Here is a 13,007-nt window from a genome sequence, read left to right on the forward strand (position 1 = left end):
TACTGAAATACATTAACTTTTCATAAATATTCAAATTTATTGAAATTGACTGCAGTTAAGCAGTCCTAGAGTGACACAGGTCATCCCTGAAATTCTGTTTCATAGAATCTCAAATCTAAATCTACACAGTGTCACAGAGAGTAAACACAATAAAAATATGCTTTATCTGCTACATCGGTCATTAAAATGGCACATTGCTGATGTAATAAAATAGGTGCACTTAATGATATTATATTAGCCATTAGGTAATAAATATATTTGTGTTTAGGTCAAGGGTTACGGGTAGTTATTAAGGAGAGAATATTTATCTGGACGAAATGACGTAATTAGTGTAGCCATACTTTTGCAGAAGTATGTAGTTAGGTTTGTAGCTTTTCTACTAGTGAAGCAAAGTTTGGGACAGAGTTTTATTTTGGATCTTGCTTGTTCAGTTAGAAGATCCATGACCTCACTTCTCCCACTTTTTGCATGTTGGACGTCAGTAGCAGTACTAAATTCTAGCAAACATCAGTCAGCAGTTAATATTCTTTCTGTTTTTTATATTTACAAGTTTTATTGCCATTCTATCTTTCTGTCTACAGCCTGCCTCGACAGGGGATGACAGAGCTATGTGTTTCACCTGCAGTGTGTGTCTAGTCTGCTGGGAGCCTACGGATGAACCCTGGTGAGTGGTGTATAAATATTAATAGCTGTTAGCCACCAGCTACAGTATCAACATCTACGTTTATGGATGCGTCACTTGCTAACAGCGCTTTTTTGTGTCCCCCAGGTCTGAACATGAGAGACATTCTCCCAACTGTCCATTCGTGAAAGGAGAGCACACTCAGAATGTTCCTCTGTCGGTAACCCTGGCGACCAGTCCAGCTCAGTTCCCCAATAGTCCTGACAGTTCAGACAAGATCGCCTGCTACGGATTTGGCAGCTGCCCACAGTTCCTAGCTGCTGCCACAAAGAGGGGCAAGATCTGCATCTGGGATGTTTCTAAAATGATGAAGGTAAGAGTACACAAATCTGACGTCTGACCTATTTTCACTGTGTTAGGCTTTTGGTTAGGACAGCAATTTTGTGCTCAACAGGTGCACCTGAAGTTTGATGTGAACCCATATGACCCGGCCATCCTCCGGCAGCTGATCCTGTGCAGTGGTGAGCAGGGCCAGCAGGTGCTGACTGAGTCTCGAAGGCCCACTCTCACTTGGTTGGAGGAGTCCTCTTCCTGCTCTGACCTGCCCAAGCTAGAGGGTGACAGGTAAGGCATAAACTAGTCTATAATGTAATACTGGCTCTATTTCATGTTAGACACAGGAAATCATTTCTGCATGTAGCCATTAGACTTTACAATACTCAAGCCTGAGTAGCTTAAATAAAATTTTCTCTGCACTCATTTATAGATTATTTATAGATTAACATATTTGCAGGTGCTTGCTTGTTATTTATTTATATTCTATAAATCTATAACACGGGCAGTTCTGTCAAAGAAATCATAACTGCAGTAAATAAAACGGATAAATAAAACAAAAGGACAAAGCGTCTCAAACACTGTGACCTCCAAGGAAAAACAACATTCATCCTTTGCATTTTTAACTCATAAAATCAATAATGGTTGTTAGTGTTTTGAGTTCCCAAACAGTTTTTTAGTTCATCTCATGTTCAAGGTGCATGGTGAGAAAATACTGTTTTTCTAAAATCTGTGACTCCACAGAGCCACATATGTTGAACTTTCAAGATAAAATTGTAAGAGATTTTAAGATTTTAAAAATCAAATCAAATATATGTTTTACACTGCCAAACTACAACAATGTTAAAAAATGTTCAATATTTAATTTCAAGATGTATTCATAAAATGTATTAATAAACCTGCAGTAGCTGCATTGCAATGTTTTGACACTTTATTAATAGATATTTTTATCACTACATTGTGCCACAATACGCACTTTGGGGACACCTGTGATCTTTATGTGGCTCAAAATTAAAATGAGTTTAACACTCCTGATTTAGAGGCATTAACTGAGAGCTTCCAGAGCACAGTCACCACCCAGAGGAAAACAAATGTCGCCAGATCAAATACCTGTTTATAAATTGAAAATTTAAATGGTGATATGTCTTGTCCAGGAGGTCATAACAAATGTTGTTTAAAAGGCTGTAGCCTGGAGATCTGCAAGTTATTTAATTACAACCCATTGGTGTTGAGCCCAGTCAGAGTATAATGTGGGCGACTGTGGCTCTTTGGTAGAGTAGTCGTCTTGTGATCGGAAGGTTGTAGGTTCGATTCCAGCTTCCTCCTGCCACATGTCGATGTGCCTCTGGGCAAGGCACTTAATTGCCTACCGATCTGTGTATTGGTTTATAAATGTGTGTGTGTTTGTGAGTGCGACTGGGTGAATGTGACTCTAGTGTAAAGCGCTTTGAGCTTTACACTTCGCTGGAAAAGCGCTATATAAGTTCAGTCCATTTACCATAATAGTAAATTCAAATTCAAAAATACTTTATTGATCCCATATTGCAATTCAAAATACTGAACCTTTAGTAACATTTGGGTAAATGTTGTCATGTTGCACTAGTTCTGACCAGCACTGTTAATCTAATATGGAATAGTCACTAACATTGCTTTGTTCTATGTTAATAGCACTTTTTTTAAAATTAATGAACAGCGGTTCTAATAAAGCAGTATGAAATAGTTTAACAAACCACAGGAAGAGCTAAATGTTAAAATTACTAAAAATAAAAGACCACACAGTGACATCACCAACTGGTATGAATTTATTGTCACTTTTGTTCTGATGTTTTTAATCAATTTTTCAGTGATGACCAGCTGGAGGACTCTGACAGCGAGGAGCCTTCACGATCAGAATCGATAACAGGTAAGTAACCGTTGTTAACGTACTGCTTACATACATGTACTTAAATACATGTAAGTTTTTCCAGAGTCTGAGCAAAAACATTTTAAATGATCAAACGTCAAAGGTTTCACTATACAGTTTAAACAACCTCCCGACTGTATTGATCATGTTGCAGGTCAGCCATCCCAGTGGGAGAGCATGGACCTGAGTCTCAGTGTGACAGCGCTCAGTGTGCTACAGCAACCAGAGAAGCTTCAGTGGGAAGTAGTTGCCAGTGTTTTGGAGGATACTGTCAAGGACTTGGAGGAGCTTGGTGCAAATCCCTCATTAAACCAAACAAAGGCCAACAGCCAGGCCAAACCAAAAGACAAGGTGCCTGACCACCACAACATTCCCTTTCCCTGCTTGATAGCTGGAGGCCTTTCAAGCTACCGCTCAGCCTCCATAACCCCGATGGCTGTTCCACCATCTCCGTCAACTTCAACACGCAGGACCACTGATGGTTCTTTAAGGACTCAGGCTGCTGAGCCTCTTGCTGCATCTCTACAGGAACATGGTCCAATGGAGATAGATCCTTGCAACCCTCAGTCTGGTACCCAAGAGCAAGGCTTCTCTAACTTGGCAGGTTCTCAGCTGCTGAGTCCCTCCTCTATGCCAGCTGTGCGCAGGACTGTACCTGTGCTACTGCTATATAGTATTAGAGAGGTGGATGACAAATCCTCAGGGCAGGTATTTGCTCAGATGAACAATTTAATGAGCAAGGGTCTACATGAGGAAGGCTTTACTGTGCCGCAAATCATTGAAATGGAGTTTGATACACATGAGCAACTACTTCTTCAAGACCCTCCCATCACATACATCCAGCAGTTTGCTGATGCAACTAATCTAGCAGGGATAGATGGGCATTTGGACAAATGGAACACACTGGCAGCAGCAACTGTCTCCAACCCCCCTCGACCTGGAACCCTGGTACAGTGCTTAAGGCTTCCGAAGCAGCTGGAAGAAGAAAATCTCTTTGTGGACTCCATAATGCCATGCTGGGACGGGGTGCACCTTTTGGTTGGTCTGAAGCCTTGCGGTTTTGAGTCTGTAAGTGCTTCAAACCAAGTTGAGGCTCTTAACAATCTAAACCGCCTACACTCAGCTCTTTGCAGCCAGCGCGAAACAGACTCCCTTCGCCCGTTGGCCAATGGAATGGAAGGCCATCACCCAGGGGGGTCTCCACCTCAGACCCCCTTCATAGTACCTCCAGGAAACCACCAGCAGCAGCAGGAGAGGTCCCAGAGTCGTGGGAGCGGAGGGGGGTATCTTGCACTTTACAAGCTCAACTACTCCACCCGGATTGTCACTCTGGAAGAGGAGCCGATCAAAGTACAACAGATTTGGGACCCTTGTGATGCCATTACTTCTCTAATTTTGCTCCCCCCAGATGTGCTTGATAGCAGAGAAGATGAGAGTGAAGAGGCCCCTGAAGAAGCACTTCTTTCAGCTTCAAAAAACGGTTTTTCTGGGCCCGTTGCAGAAATTGAGACTGCATGTGAAGCAGGCACAACCAGCAGTGCTGGTAACCTCACCAGTCCTTCCACCTCTGCCTACAGTCACAAAGAATGCAAGAAGGCAGAAATGGCAGGTCTAGGACACCTGGTGGTCACCACACAGGCTGGCTTTATCATGATATTGGACCTATCCACTTTGGAAGTTCTGGCGAAGGTGGAACCACCCAAAAAGGATGGGTCAGCTGAGGAAACTGACCCATTTGTCTCAGTGACGTACTGTTCTGGAACGGACCGCCTTTGTGCCTGCACTAAAGGTGAGGATTGTTTTCTGTTCTTAGATATTTCTGTCAGACAGCACAGTTTTTACTTTTAAGATGGAGTGAAAGTTTGGAGAGTGATTTAGACTGCTGTAATTCTACAAGGTTGTGTAACCTGTTGAAAATAGTCTAGACTGGCCTTATGCTTTCTCAACCTAAGGTGGAAAAAAGAAAGACTTTGACACTCTCATAGTAGGTCAATCATTCACACATGTCCTTAGCATAGCTGTGCAATATACACACAACGTAAAAAAATTAGTGGTTTCAAATCAGTATATAGGTAGAAGACTTTATGTACAGCTTTGTGTTGGTTGTATACTATCGGGAAGTCTTTAGTTGGGTTTCAACACACCAAAATCATTCATTCATAACCACAAAAATAACCACCTTTCAAACAGAGGAATGCTATAACACCATAATTCTTCTTTTGCATTGAAACCCAGTTCCCACTATCGTGGTAGGAAACCAGCCCCTTGTTCTATGCTTTGCTTCATGTCCATGTCAGATTTTACCCATTTGCTAATGTTTGGTTGTGATATATATATGTAGCGTGCCAGTTCTGTGAAATTGTGTGTGCTGTAACCAACTATCCCCCACTGCAAAGAGAGAAGTACTGAGTCTTAACTATATCTTTTGTCAGCAGTATAATGTCTTAAACATTCCTGTTGGTTCAACGTTAATTGTTCAATATTTGGAAGCATGACCAACATGGACTGAATGGCTTCTTTCACTTCCTCCGCTGCTGTTACTAAAACTCAACACAGACTACAATTCCAAAACATGTACGTAATTGTTTACAACTCCTCCTTTTGTTCACTTATCGGCCTGGTTGAAATTCTACCAGAGGAATCAAATTCTGTGGGAGAAATCCCAGATGGAGCACTGAAGGGAGATGAGAATTGAACAGAATCGTGTATGCAGGGACCAGTCTAGGTTTTCATAGGTCTTTGTTTTTAAAGACCCAATAATTTGATTGTTGGTTTCTCATTTTAGAGTGAAGGGGAAGAAAACGTTTCTCTTCTGCTGTAGCTCCAAAACCGAACTTCAGTATTGCAGTGTAGCCCAGATTTAGCCTTCAAAAATCCAATCTATGCATTTTTAAGCTTTAAATTAGCTATGTTTTCCACGTGTTGCAGAGTCTTCCGGACTGTTCCACTGCAGTCTGTGCAAAATTGTGAGGGAGTTTGTGAAAATACTCTCAGATTTTTGAGAATCAATACAGAAAGTGCATCCTTTGCTGAGTCTTCTTGGGCAGTGTGCAGTCTTATAACTCCAGACGAAAACCTAAGAGGTATGGACCGAAAAGACTGTAGTGTTCCTGATCCACCTCATGAGGTTGAAGTGACTCAGGCTAAAATTATGTAGTTAGAAACTCATCCCTCATTATTCTGGAATGTTTACTTGTTGCTGATAAATTAATTTTTTCTTTTCTCATTGGTTAAATTATTTAGCTGGTTTTAATTAAGTAAGTAGAGGTGTAATATCTTGTGATAGAAAAACATCAAATAGTTCCCACTGAGGGGACTGTTAGTCAGTGTGTCTTTGCCTGAGCAAGTTGTAGAAGATTCTCCCGACGACTTTGTGTCTGAAAGAAAGCATGAACTCCAGGGCCAATCTGTTAGAATCTTCATTGTATCTGTATGGGCTTTTTTTCACTGTGAGATGAATACATGAACTTCTGGAGAAGCATTGTAATTGAATGGGGCTCTTTGGTATGTCAAAGTACAATACTGTATTTTAAGGTTCAAATCTGTCAAAGCTTCAAATTCATTCATTCATTCATTCATTCATTCACTAACATGTTTATCCCTAGTGGGGTCGCGAGGGGTGCTGGTGCCTATCTCCAACGGGCGAGAAGCTTATTTTCCTAAATCTTATAGCAGATCTATAGTGCATCAATGTCCTAAAATATTTTATATGTAAATGTTAAATTTTTCCATTTTCACCAGAGATTAATTCAGGATATTGCAATTGTTTTCTGAGTTTTTTTTTAAATTGACAATATAGCCATTTACTGTTTACCCAAAAATCATTCAAAAATATTTTAATTCCATAAATGCTCGCTCAGCTGTGAAAGACACTTTACAGCTGAGCTGTGAAGTGTCTTCTGCTTAGTTACTGTTTATGTCCTGGGGTTTGGTTAACAGAACTGAATAGGTCAGCAGTACTATGTCATGAATAGACAAGTAGGATTGTTGTGCTGCTGTTTTTAACCATTCAGTTAATTAGTTTCTTGTTGGCTAAAGTCAACAGAAATGATTTAATTGGTAAGTTTAACAAAGTCTTGGTAGATTTTTTTCCATTCCTTCAGATATTTTTATGTCATGGTCACCGTTTGTCTCTGAAGGTGGAGAACTTCATTTCCTTCAAATTGGAGGAGTTTGTGATGATGGGGATGATGGAGATATGTTTATAGATGGCCCCTTTTCTAAAGGGGCTGAGCCGCTGCTTGAGGGGGCCAAGCCCTCCTCCAACCCATCCAGCCCTGGAATCACAGGTAGGAGAGGGACAATAAAACACTGCATAAGTTTTTAAACAAAAGCATGTATTATTATTATTATTATTATTACTATGATTATAAAATGGCCTTCGTGCAGGAGTGGACCTCCTAGTGGACCAACCTCTGACCACTGAGAGTCTGGCGTCATTGATGGAGTTGACCCGGTTTGAAACGTTGACGCCGCGTTTCTCGGCCACCGTTCCACCGTGCTGGGTGGAGGTGCAGCAGGAGCAGCAGCAGCGACGCCACCCACAGCACCTTCATCAGCAGCACCATGGCGATGCAGCCCAACACACCCGCACGTGGAAGCTCCAGAGTTACAGGTGGCTCTTCAGGCAACTTTTTCACTAATCTCTCACATCAATCAGGGCTGCCATCAACAGCTGCTTTTAAACTGAACAGTTTAATATAGTGGAGAACCGTAGCAACAGATGTTCCTCTAAACATCTGTAGCAACAGATGTTCCTCTAAAGCTATTTCATTTTTCGCAGTCAACCTTTTCTTTTATTTTATTGTATTGCACTGGTTGTGAAACTGGTTTCAAATATCGAAGGAACCACAAATGAATCCGTTAGAACAAAATGCTCTTTTGAGAAACTTGTGTTTTACACAGAAAAAAATGTCACGAAGTTTAAAACAATTAAGGAAGCTGACTTTCTGTTTCTAACAATGACGTTGTGTTTTTCAGCTCCAGCTGGGATGAGCATGTGTTTGAACTGGTGCTGCCTAAAGCATGCATGGTGGGCCATGTGGACTTCAAATTTGTCCTGAATCCCAACATTGTCAACATTCCTCAGATCCAAGTCACTTTACTGAAGAACAAAGCACCAGGGCTGGGAAAAGTCAGCGGTGAGGACCAGTTTCTTTCCCAGCGCACATTCCCTGTAAATGTCTTTACTGTGTGGGAGGATAGGGACACTCAATAATAAAACAATGACATTCATCATTATTTGATGAAAAAGAGGGCATAGATTATTAGTTTACACTTCTTTCTGCTCCTTTTCTGAACAGTCTAATATATTGGTAACCCTATATATTTCTTTTAGTTGTTGAATGAACTGTTGCAAGAACTGTTTGTGTTGTAGTGAATTATTAATAAAGTCAAATAAAAGTATTTCATACACTCATTTATAGTCACTAATTGTATGTCGTGACTATTATTTGTTAAGAGATTACTCCACATCAAAATAGTGACAATCTGTTCAGATCAACATTGCTGAGCAGTGCAAGTCTGCACATTATGTGTTTCTAATACATGATTTTGTCTTAGAATGTAAACTGTTTCCACACCAGTGAATTGACTGTAATTTCAATTCCCTGGAAGTCAGCACAACGCTTCACAGTCTCATTGCTGGAGTTCTTTTCCTCGCCTGAATAGGTGCCGTCTACCTGGGGATGCTTTGTAGAGACCTGCAACATTTGTCGCTTTTCTTGTGCTTCCACTGTCTTGAGTTTTCTGACTTATCAAAACACTGCAAAACCAATGTGGATCCATCACTATGAGGTCTCTGATAGACTTTTCCTTCCGCAGCATGAAGCCTTGCCAAAAGGCAAGACTTTCATGCTGCTCAGAAGTTTTAGATCGACTTTTAAGCCTAACGCATTGTTTCTTTGGACAACCAACACAGGAAAACCTAGCACACCACCATCGCTGTGTTGATCCACAAAAAGCTTTGAGAACATAAATATGGACAAAAGTTGGACTTGACCAGCCTTAAAGCCTACCGTGCCATATGAGGATGAGCACTCAGTACAGTAGGATTAAACCAATTAATTAATTAATTAATTATTTTGTTCTGCAGATACAGCGGTGGACAGACAGATCGCTTTTCCTCTCTCAAATGTCCTGCAGACCAACGGGGAGAAGAACAGCCAGCCTCTTCTGCAGGACTACACAGAAGACATCCACTTCATGGACATTGAGGAGACATCAGGTGAGAAGCGACTGTAAAATTCAAGATGAATAAGTTTATTATCTGCCTACGGGTAAAACGTCAGGAAAACATCAGTCCTCTGACCTTTTCCTACTTGTTCATGAGGTTTTAAAGTAACCAGGTGGCGCCTTTTTAAGGTGTGTTTTAATCCAGTTGGGTCTAGTGAGTAAATCTTGTTCTTTAAACTCTGCTGAATCGAAGACCAAACTCTGTTTTCCTCCACTTGTCTCTCAGCTGGAGTTCAGGTTGCTGAAGCCGTAAAGCCTCTGAGTGATTCAGTGGTTCTGTGTGTCTTTTGCAGGATCGGTGCTGTGTCCATTCCTTGAGGACCATAAGGAGGATATTTTGTGTGGGCCGGTGTGGTTGGCCAGTGGGCTGGATCTTTCTGGTCACTCTGGCATGCTGAGCCTCACCAGCCCCAAGCTGGTCAGAGGTAAACACAATCTGCTGCTTTCAACTGAAACCTGGCTTTCCAGTTCTGTGAGATAAACAGCTGATAGATGCTAAAGATAGCAACCACAAAGCAAACACTGGTTGGATTTTTTAAGTGTTTTCTCTGCTATGTTTGGTTGCTCTCTCCTGCAGTGTAGTAGTAGTATGTTTCTATGTGTTTTTGTTGGAAGTGTCAAGTTGTCGCCACATCTACGGAATGTCTTCTAACAAAACGTGACGTCACAGCTGAGGCGTTCTTCCTGTTAAATATGTGTTTGTGCTGCAGGCATGGCGGGAGGGAAGTACCGCTCCTTCCTGGTTCACATCAAAGCGGTGAGCGACAGTAGCATGGAGGACAGCCCGAGGCCCGTGGTGAGGATGCCCAGCGCTAAGCCTCAGAGCTCCAAAGCTTACTCATTGTCCTCCCTGCTGCAGCAGACCCAGGCCTCCAAGGTGAAACTTTCTCTGCTGATAGTTAAACTCCTGGGCGATTCTCTTCCAGCTTCTATAGCTCCAGATCTGGTTCAGTTTTAAGTTTTAAGAAAATTTTTGCAAACTTTAGCAAAGGCTTGCTTGAGGTATCATTCTATTTACATTATTTAATGAAACTGGTGCAAAGCTCTGTTATGAGGTGGGCATATCTCACAAAAGCTGCCATGTCAGAATTGTTAAGTTTTTAAAACTGCAGTATGTGACTGCAGGTGATGTACTCATCACCGGTTGATTTCTTGATGATGTAACATAGGAGAGAGCTGCTACGGGGAAGACGGAGGGATCAGCGCAGTCAAAGAAGGTGGAGAACTTGCGAGGCTGCGACCTGCTGCAGGAAGTTTCAGTCACAATCAGAAAGTTCAAGAAGACATCAGTGCCCAAAGAGAGGTGTGCCCAATGTCATGTTGAACATAAAACCATCTACTGGAAGTATACTTGTCTTAGCATTAGTGTCTGGGTGTTTGCTCCCAGGTTAACAGATGTCTGTGCTTTTCAGGGTGCAGCGCTGTGCCATGCTGCAGTTCCCAGACTTCCACGAGAAGTTGCTCGATGTGTTGTGTCATCAGTTAGAGGGCAGCCCAGCCAATGAGCATGCTCAGAGCCTGATTCTCGACATCCTCTGCTGGCTGGCGGGGGTGTTCTCCAACGGACCCTGCAGGCAGGCCTCAACAAATGGCGATCAAGTAGGAGTGTAACGATGAAACCAGACGAGACGATCAAATCATTTGAAGGAAACGAAGCATTCCTCCTTTAGTTATATTTTGTTACTTCCTAATGGTGCTTCCAAACCACACCAGCTGTTTAACGTGCACTGGCAGCAAAAACTGCCACCAGATTTAAAACACAAGTCTTCTTATGTGGAGTTTATAACAGACCAACCACTTTATAAAGTGATTCAATTCACTTTATAAAGTAAGGCGCTCGCTTTAAGTCAATCATCCATACATTCCAGTTCATCCTAGTTATCAAACAGTGTGTCAAGTATAGTTTATTATTCAAATTGGTTACACAAACAGCTAAGTTGTGGTGGTCTGATTAGGCCTGTCATGATGATACAGTTTGCTGGGCGATAAATTGTCCCAGAAAATTTTGCCATGAACGATGATATTCATCGCAAATTAACTTCAAATTCTAATGATCATTTAACAGTGGAATTGGAAGACATTTTAAATAGCCAAAATGAATAAACAAAACAACAGGAACAACAAGTAAAAAGAATTATCTCTGTAAACAAAATTGTCCTTTAAAAAAGCGCTGGTTGAGACCAAACCACATGGCTGAGGACTTTTATCATCCAGTGTTTGGTAGAGAGCGAGAAAAGAGAAAAATGAGAACTCGCTGGAAATGGAAATTATTGAGCTCATCTTAATTGATCATGCAATTAATTTATTGCTTATTGCAACAAGCCTAGGTCTGGTATCGTTACACCTCTACCCATATATTTCCTTTAATCCTGTAGGACTTCAGTCTGAAGTGTCCTGCTCTCTGTTTTCAGCATCAGGGAAGGAAAGGAGGGCCTGCTGGCCAAAACCAGGAGCCGGTTAACTGACATCGTGAGGGTGTGTTTCTTTGAAGTGGGCCGCAGCATAGCCCACAAATGTGCTCGATTTCTTGCACTTTGTATTAGGTAAGAAACGTGTAATAGTAGTCCGTTTGTTGGGACTGGACTCTGTGGTTTCTATGGCAACCATTGTTTTCTCTCTTCATCCAGCAATGGGAAAGGAGAGCCAAGTCAGCAGGGGTTTGGCATCAGCCTTCTGAAGGCTCTGCTGGATAATATGGCCTACTTGCCTGCTGCAGCAACTGGTGGTGAGTACCTGAGCATGCTGGCAGAGCCCCACCCCTACCTGTTGTACTTTTATTTCACCCTTTGTTCGTTTCTTCACGGTGGTTTTGGATAGGCTCTGTGTTTTGGTACTTTGTACTGCTGAACTACGTGAAGGAGGAAGACTTGGCAGGCTGCAGCACAGCATGTGCCTCCCTGCTCACCACCATCTCTCGACAGCTGCAGGACCGCCTCACCCCTCTGGAAGCTCTGCTGCAAACCAGGTATGGTCCGACTCGGCCCAGAGCCGCTCCACAGGTAAACGTTTACACTGCTTAGCTTGGTTTTATGTGGACTGTCTTCCGTCCCGTCAGGTACGGTCTGTACAGCTCTCCATTTGACCCGGTGCTGTTTGACCTGGAGGTCAGCGGCTCCTCCTGCAAGAATGCCTTCAACAGCAGCATCGGAGTCCAGTCTGATGAGATCGACCTCTCTGAAATTCTCTCAGGTAGAAGCTGGGCTTTTTACTGAACTCTTTTTCATCAATGTTAAGTAATTGTTGAGTCAAAACAAACTACTATATCTCATTGAAAAGTTACTTGTATGTTAGTTTTAACGTATTCCAAGTGTACTAAAATATTTGCACAATAAAGTAGACCAAACTATTTGGTAGTATTTAGTGTTTCCGCAGCTAGTAATTAAAACTAACTGTTCGTTCTCTATCTAACAACAAGCAAAGCTGGATCAGTTCTGATTAAAATTGTTACTGGAAACTTGCAACACTTACTTAACATATAATTTAGCTATAAATAAGATTTTATTATGATTAGTCTAGTCCAACATGTTCTTTTAAAGTTTTCGTCTACTGTATGGCTCTAGAGCTTCCTGATTTCTCTAGAGCTTCCTGATGGTTCTCCTCCACATTTTAACAAATCACTGGGGATCATACACCCTCCGGCCACTTTATTAGGTACACCTTGCTTGTACCAGTTTGGACCCCCTTTTGCCTCCAGAACTGCCTTAGTCCTTCGTGGCATAGATTCAACAAGGTACTGGAAATACTCCTCAGAGAGTCTGGTCCATATTGACATGATAACATCACGCAGTTGCTGCAGATTTGTCGGATTATGGGGTGATTTTTCTGCCATAATTTGAGATCACACATTTAGTCTGAAAGCAGGATTTCATGTCTTTTGTTCTCAAAACCTCTAAAACTTGTGCTTATGTTTTCATT

General features: G+C 41.9%; 1 protein-coding gene across 3 annotated transcripts in view; it reads left to right on the forward strand.

Moving 5' to 3' along the window:
• Positions 1 to 13,007, forward strand: part of birc6 (baculoviral IAP repeat containing 6) — a 78,222-nt gene that overhangs the window by 9,474 nt on the left and 55,741 nt on the right. For all 3 annotated transcript variants that reach the window (XM_032554054.1, XM_032554056.1, XM_032554055.1), the window contains exons 6-22: positions 582 to 664; positions 770 to 995; positions 1,077 to 1,246; positions 2,800 to 2,858; positions 3,013 to 4,647; positions 6,998 to 7,147; positions 7,248 to 7,473; positions 7,839 to 7,999; positions 8,953 to 9,084; positions 9,386 to 9,517; positions 9,803 to 9,969; positions 10,262 to 10,395; positions 10,505 to 10,666; positions 11,504 to 11,635; positions 11,720 to 11,817; positions 11,910 to 12,057; positions 12,148 to 12,281. In XM_032554054.1, coding sequence (XP_032409945.1) covers positions 582 to 664; positions 770 to 995; positions 1,077 to 1,246; positions 2,800 to 2,858; positions 3,013 to 4,647; positions 6,998 to 7,147; positions 7,248 to 7,473; positions 7,839 to 7,999; positions 8,953 to 9,084; positions 9,386 to 9,517; positions 9,803 to 9,969; positions 10,262 to 10,395; positions 10,505 to 10,666; positions 11,504 to 11,635; positions 11,720 to 11,817; positions 11,910 to 12,057; positions 12,148 to 12,281 — 3,949 coding nt within the window. The remainder of the gene's footprint in view (positions 1 to 581; positions 665 to 769; positions 996 to 1,076; positions 1,247 to 2,799; positions 2,859 to 3,012; positions 4,648 to 6,997; positions 7,148 to 7,247; positions 7,474 to 7,838; positions 8,000 to 8,952; positions 9,085 to 9,385; positions 9,518 to 9,802; positions 9,970 to 10,261; positions 10,396 to 10,504; positions 10,667 to 11,503; positions 11,636 to 11,719; positions 11,818 to 11,909; positions 12,058 to 12,147; positions 12,282 to 13,007) is intronic.

Source organism: Xiphophorus hellerii, chromosome 22 (genome assembly GCF_003331165.1).
Source record: "Xiphophorus hellerii strain 12219 chromosome 22, Xiphophorus_hellerii-4.1, whole genome shotgun sequence".
NCBI classification, from domain to species: Eukaryota; Metazoa; Chordata; class Actinopteri; order Cyprinodontiformes; family Poeciliidae; genus Xiphophorus; species Xiphophorus hellerii.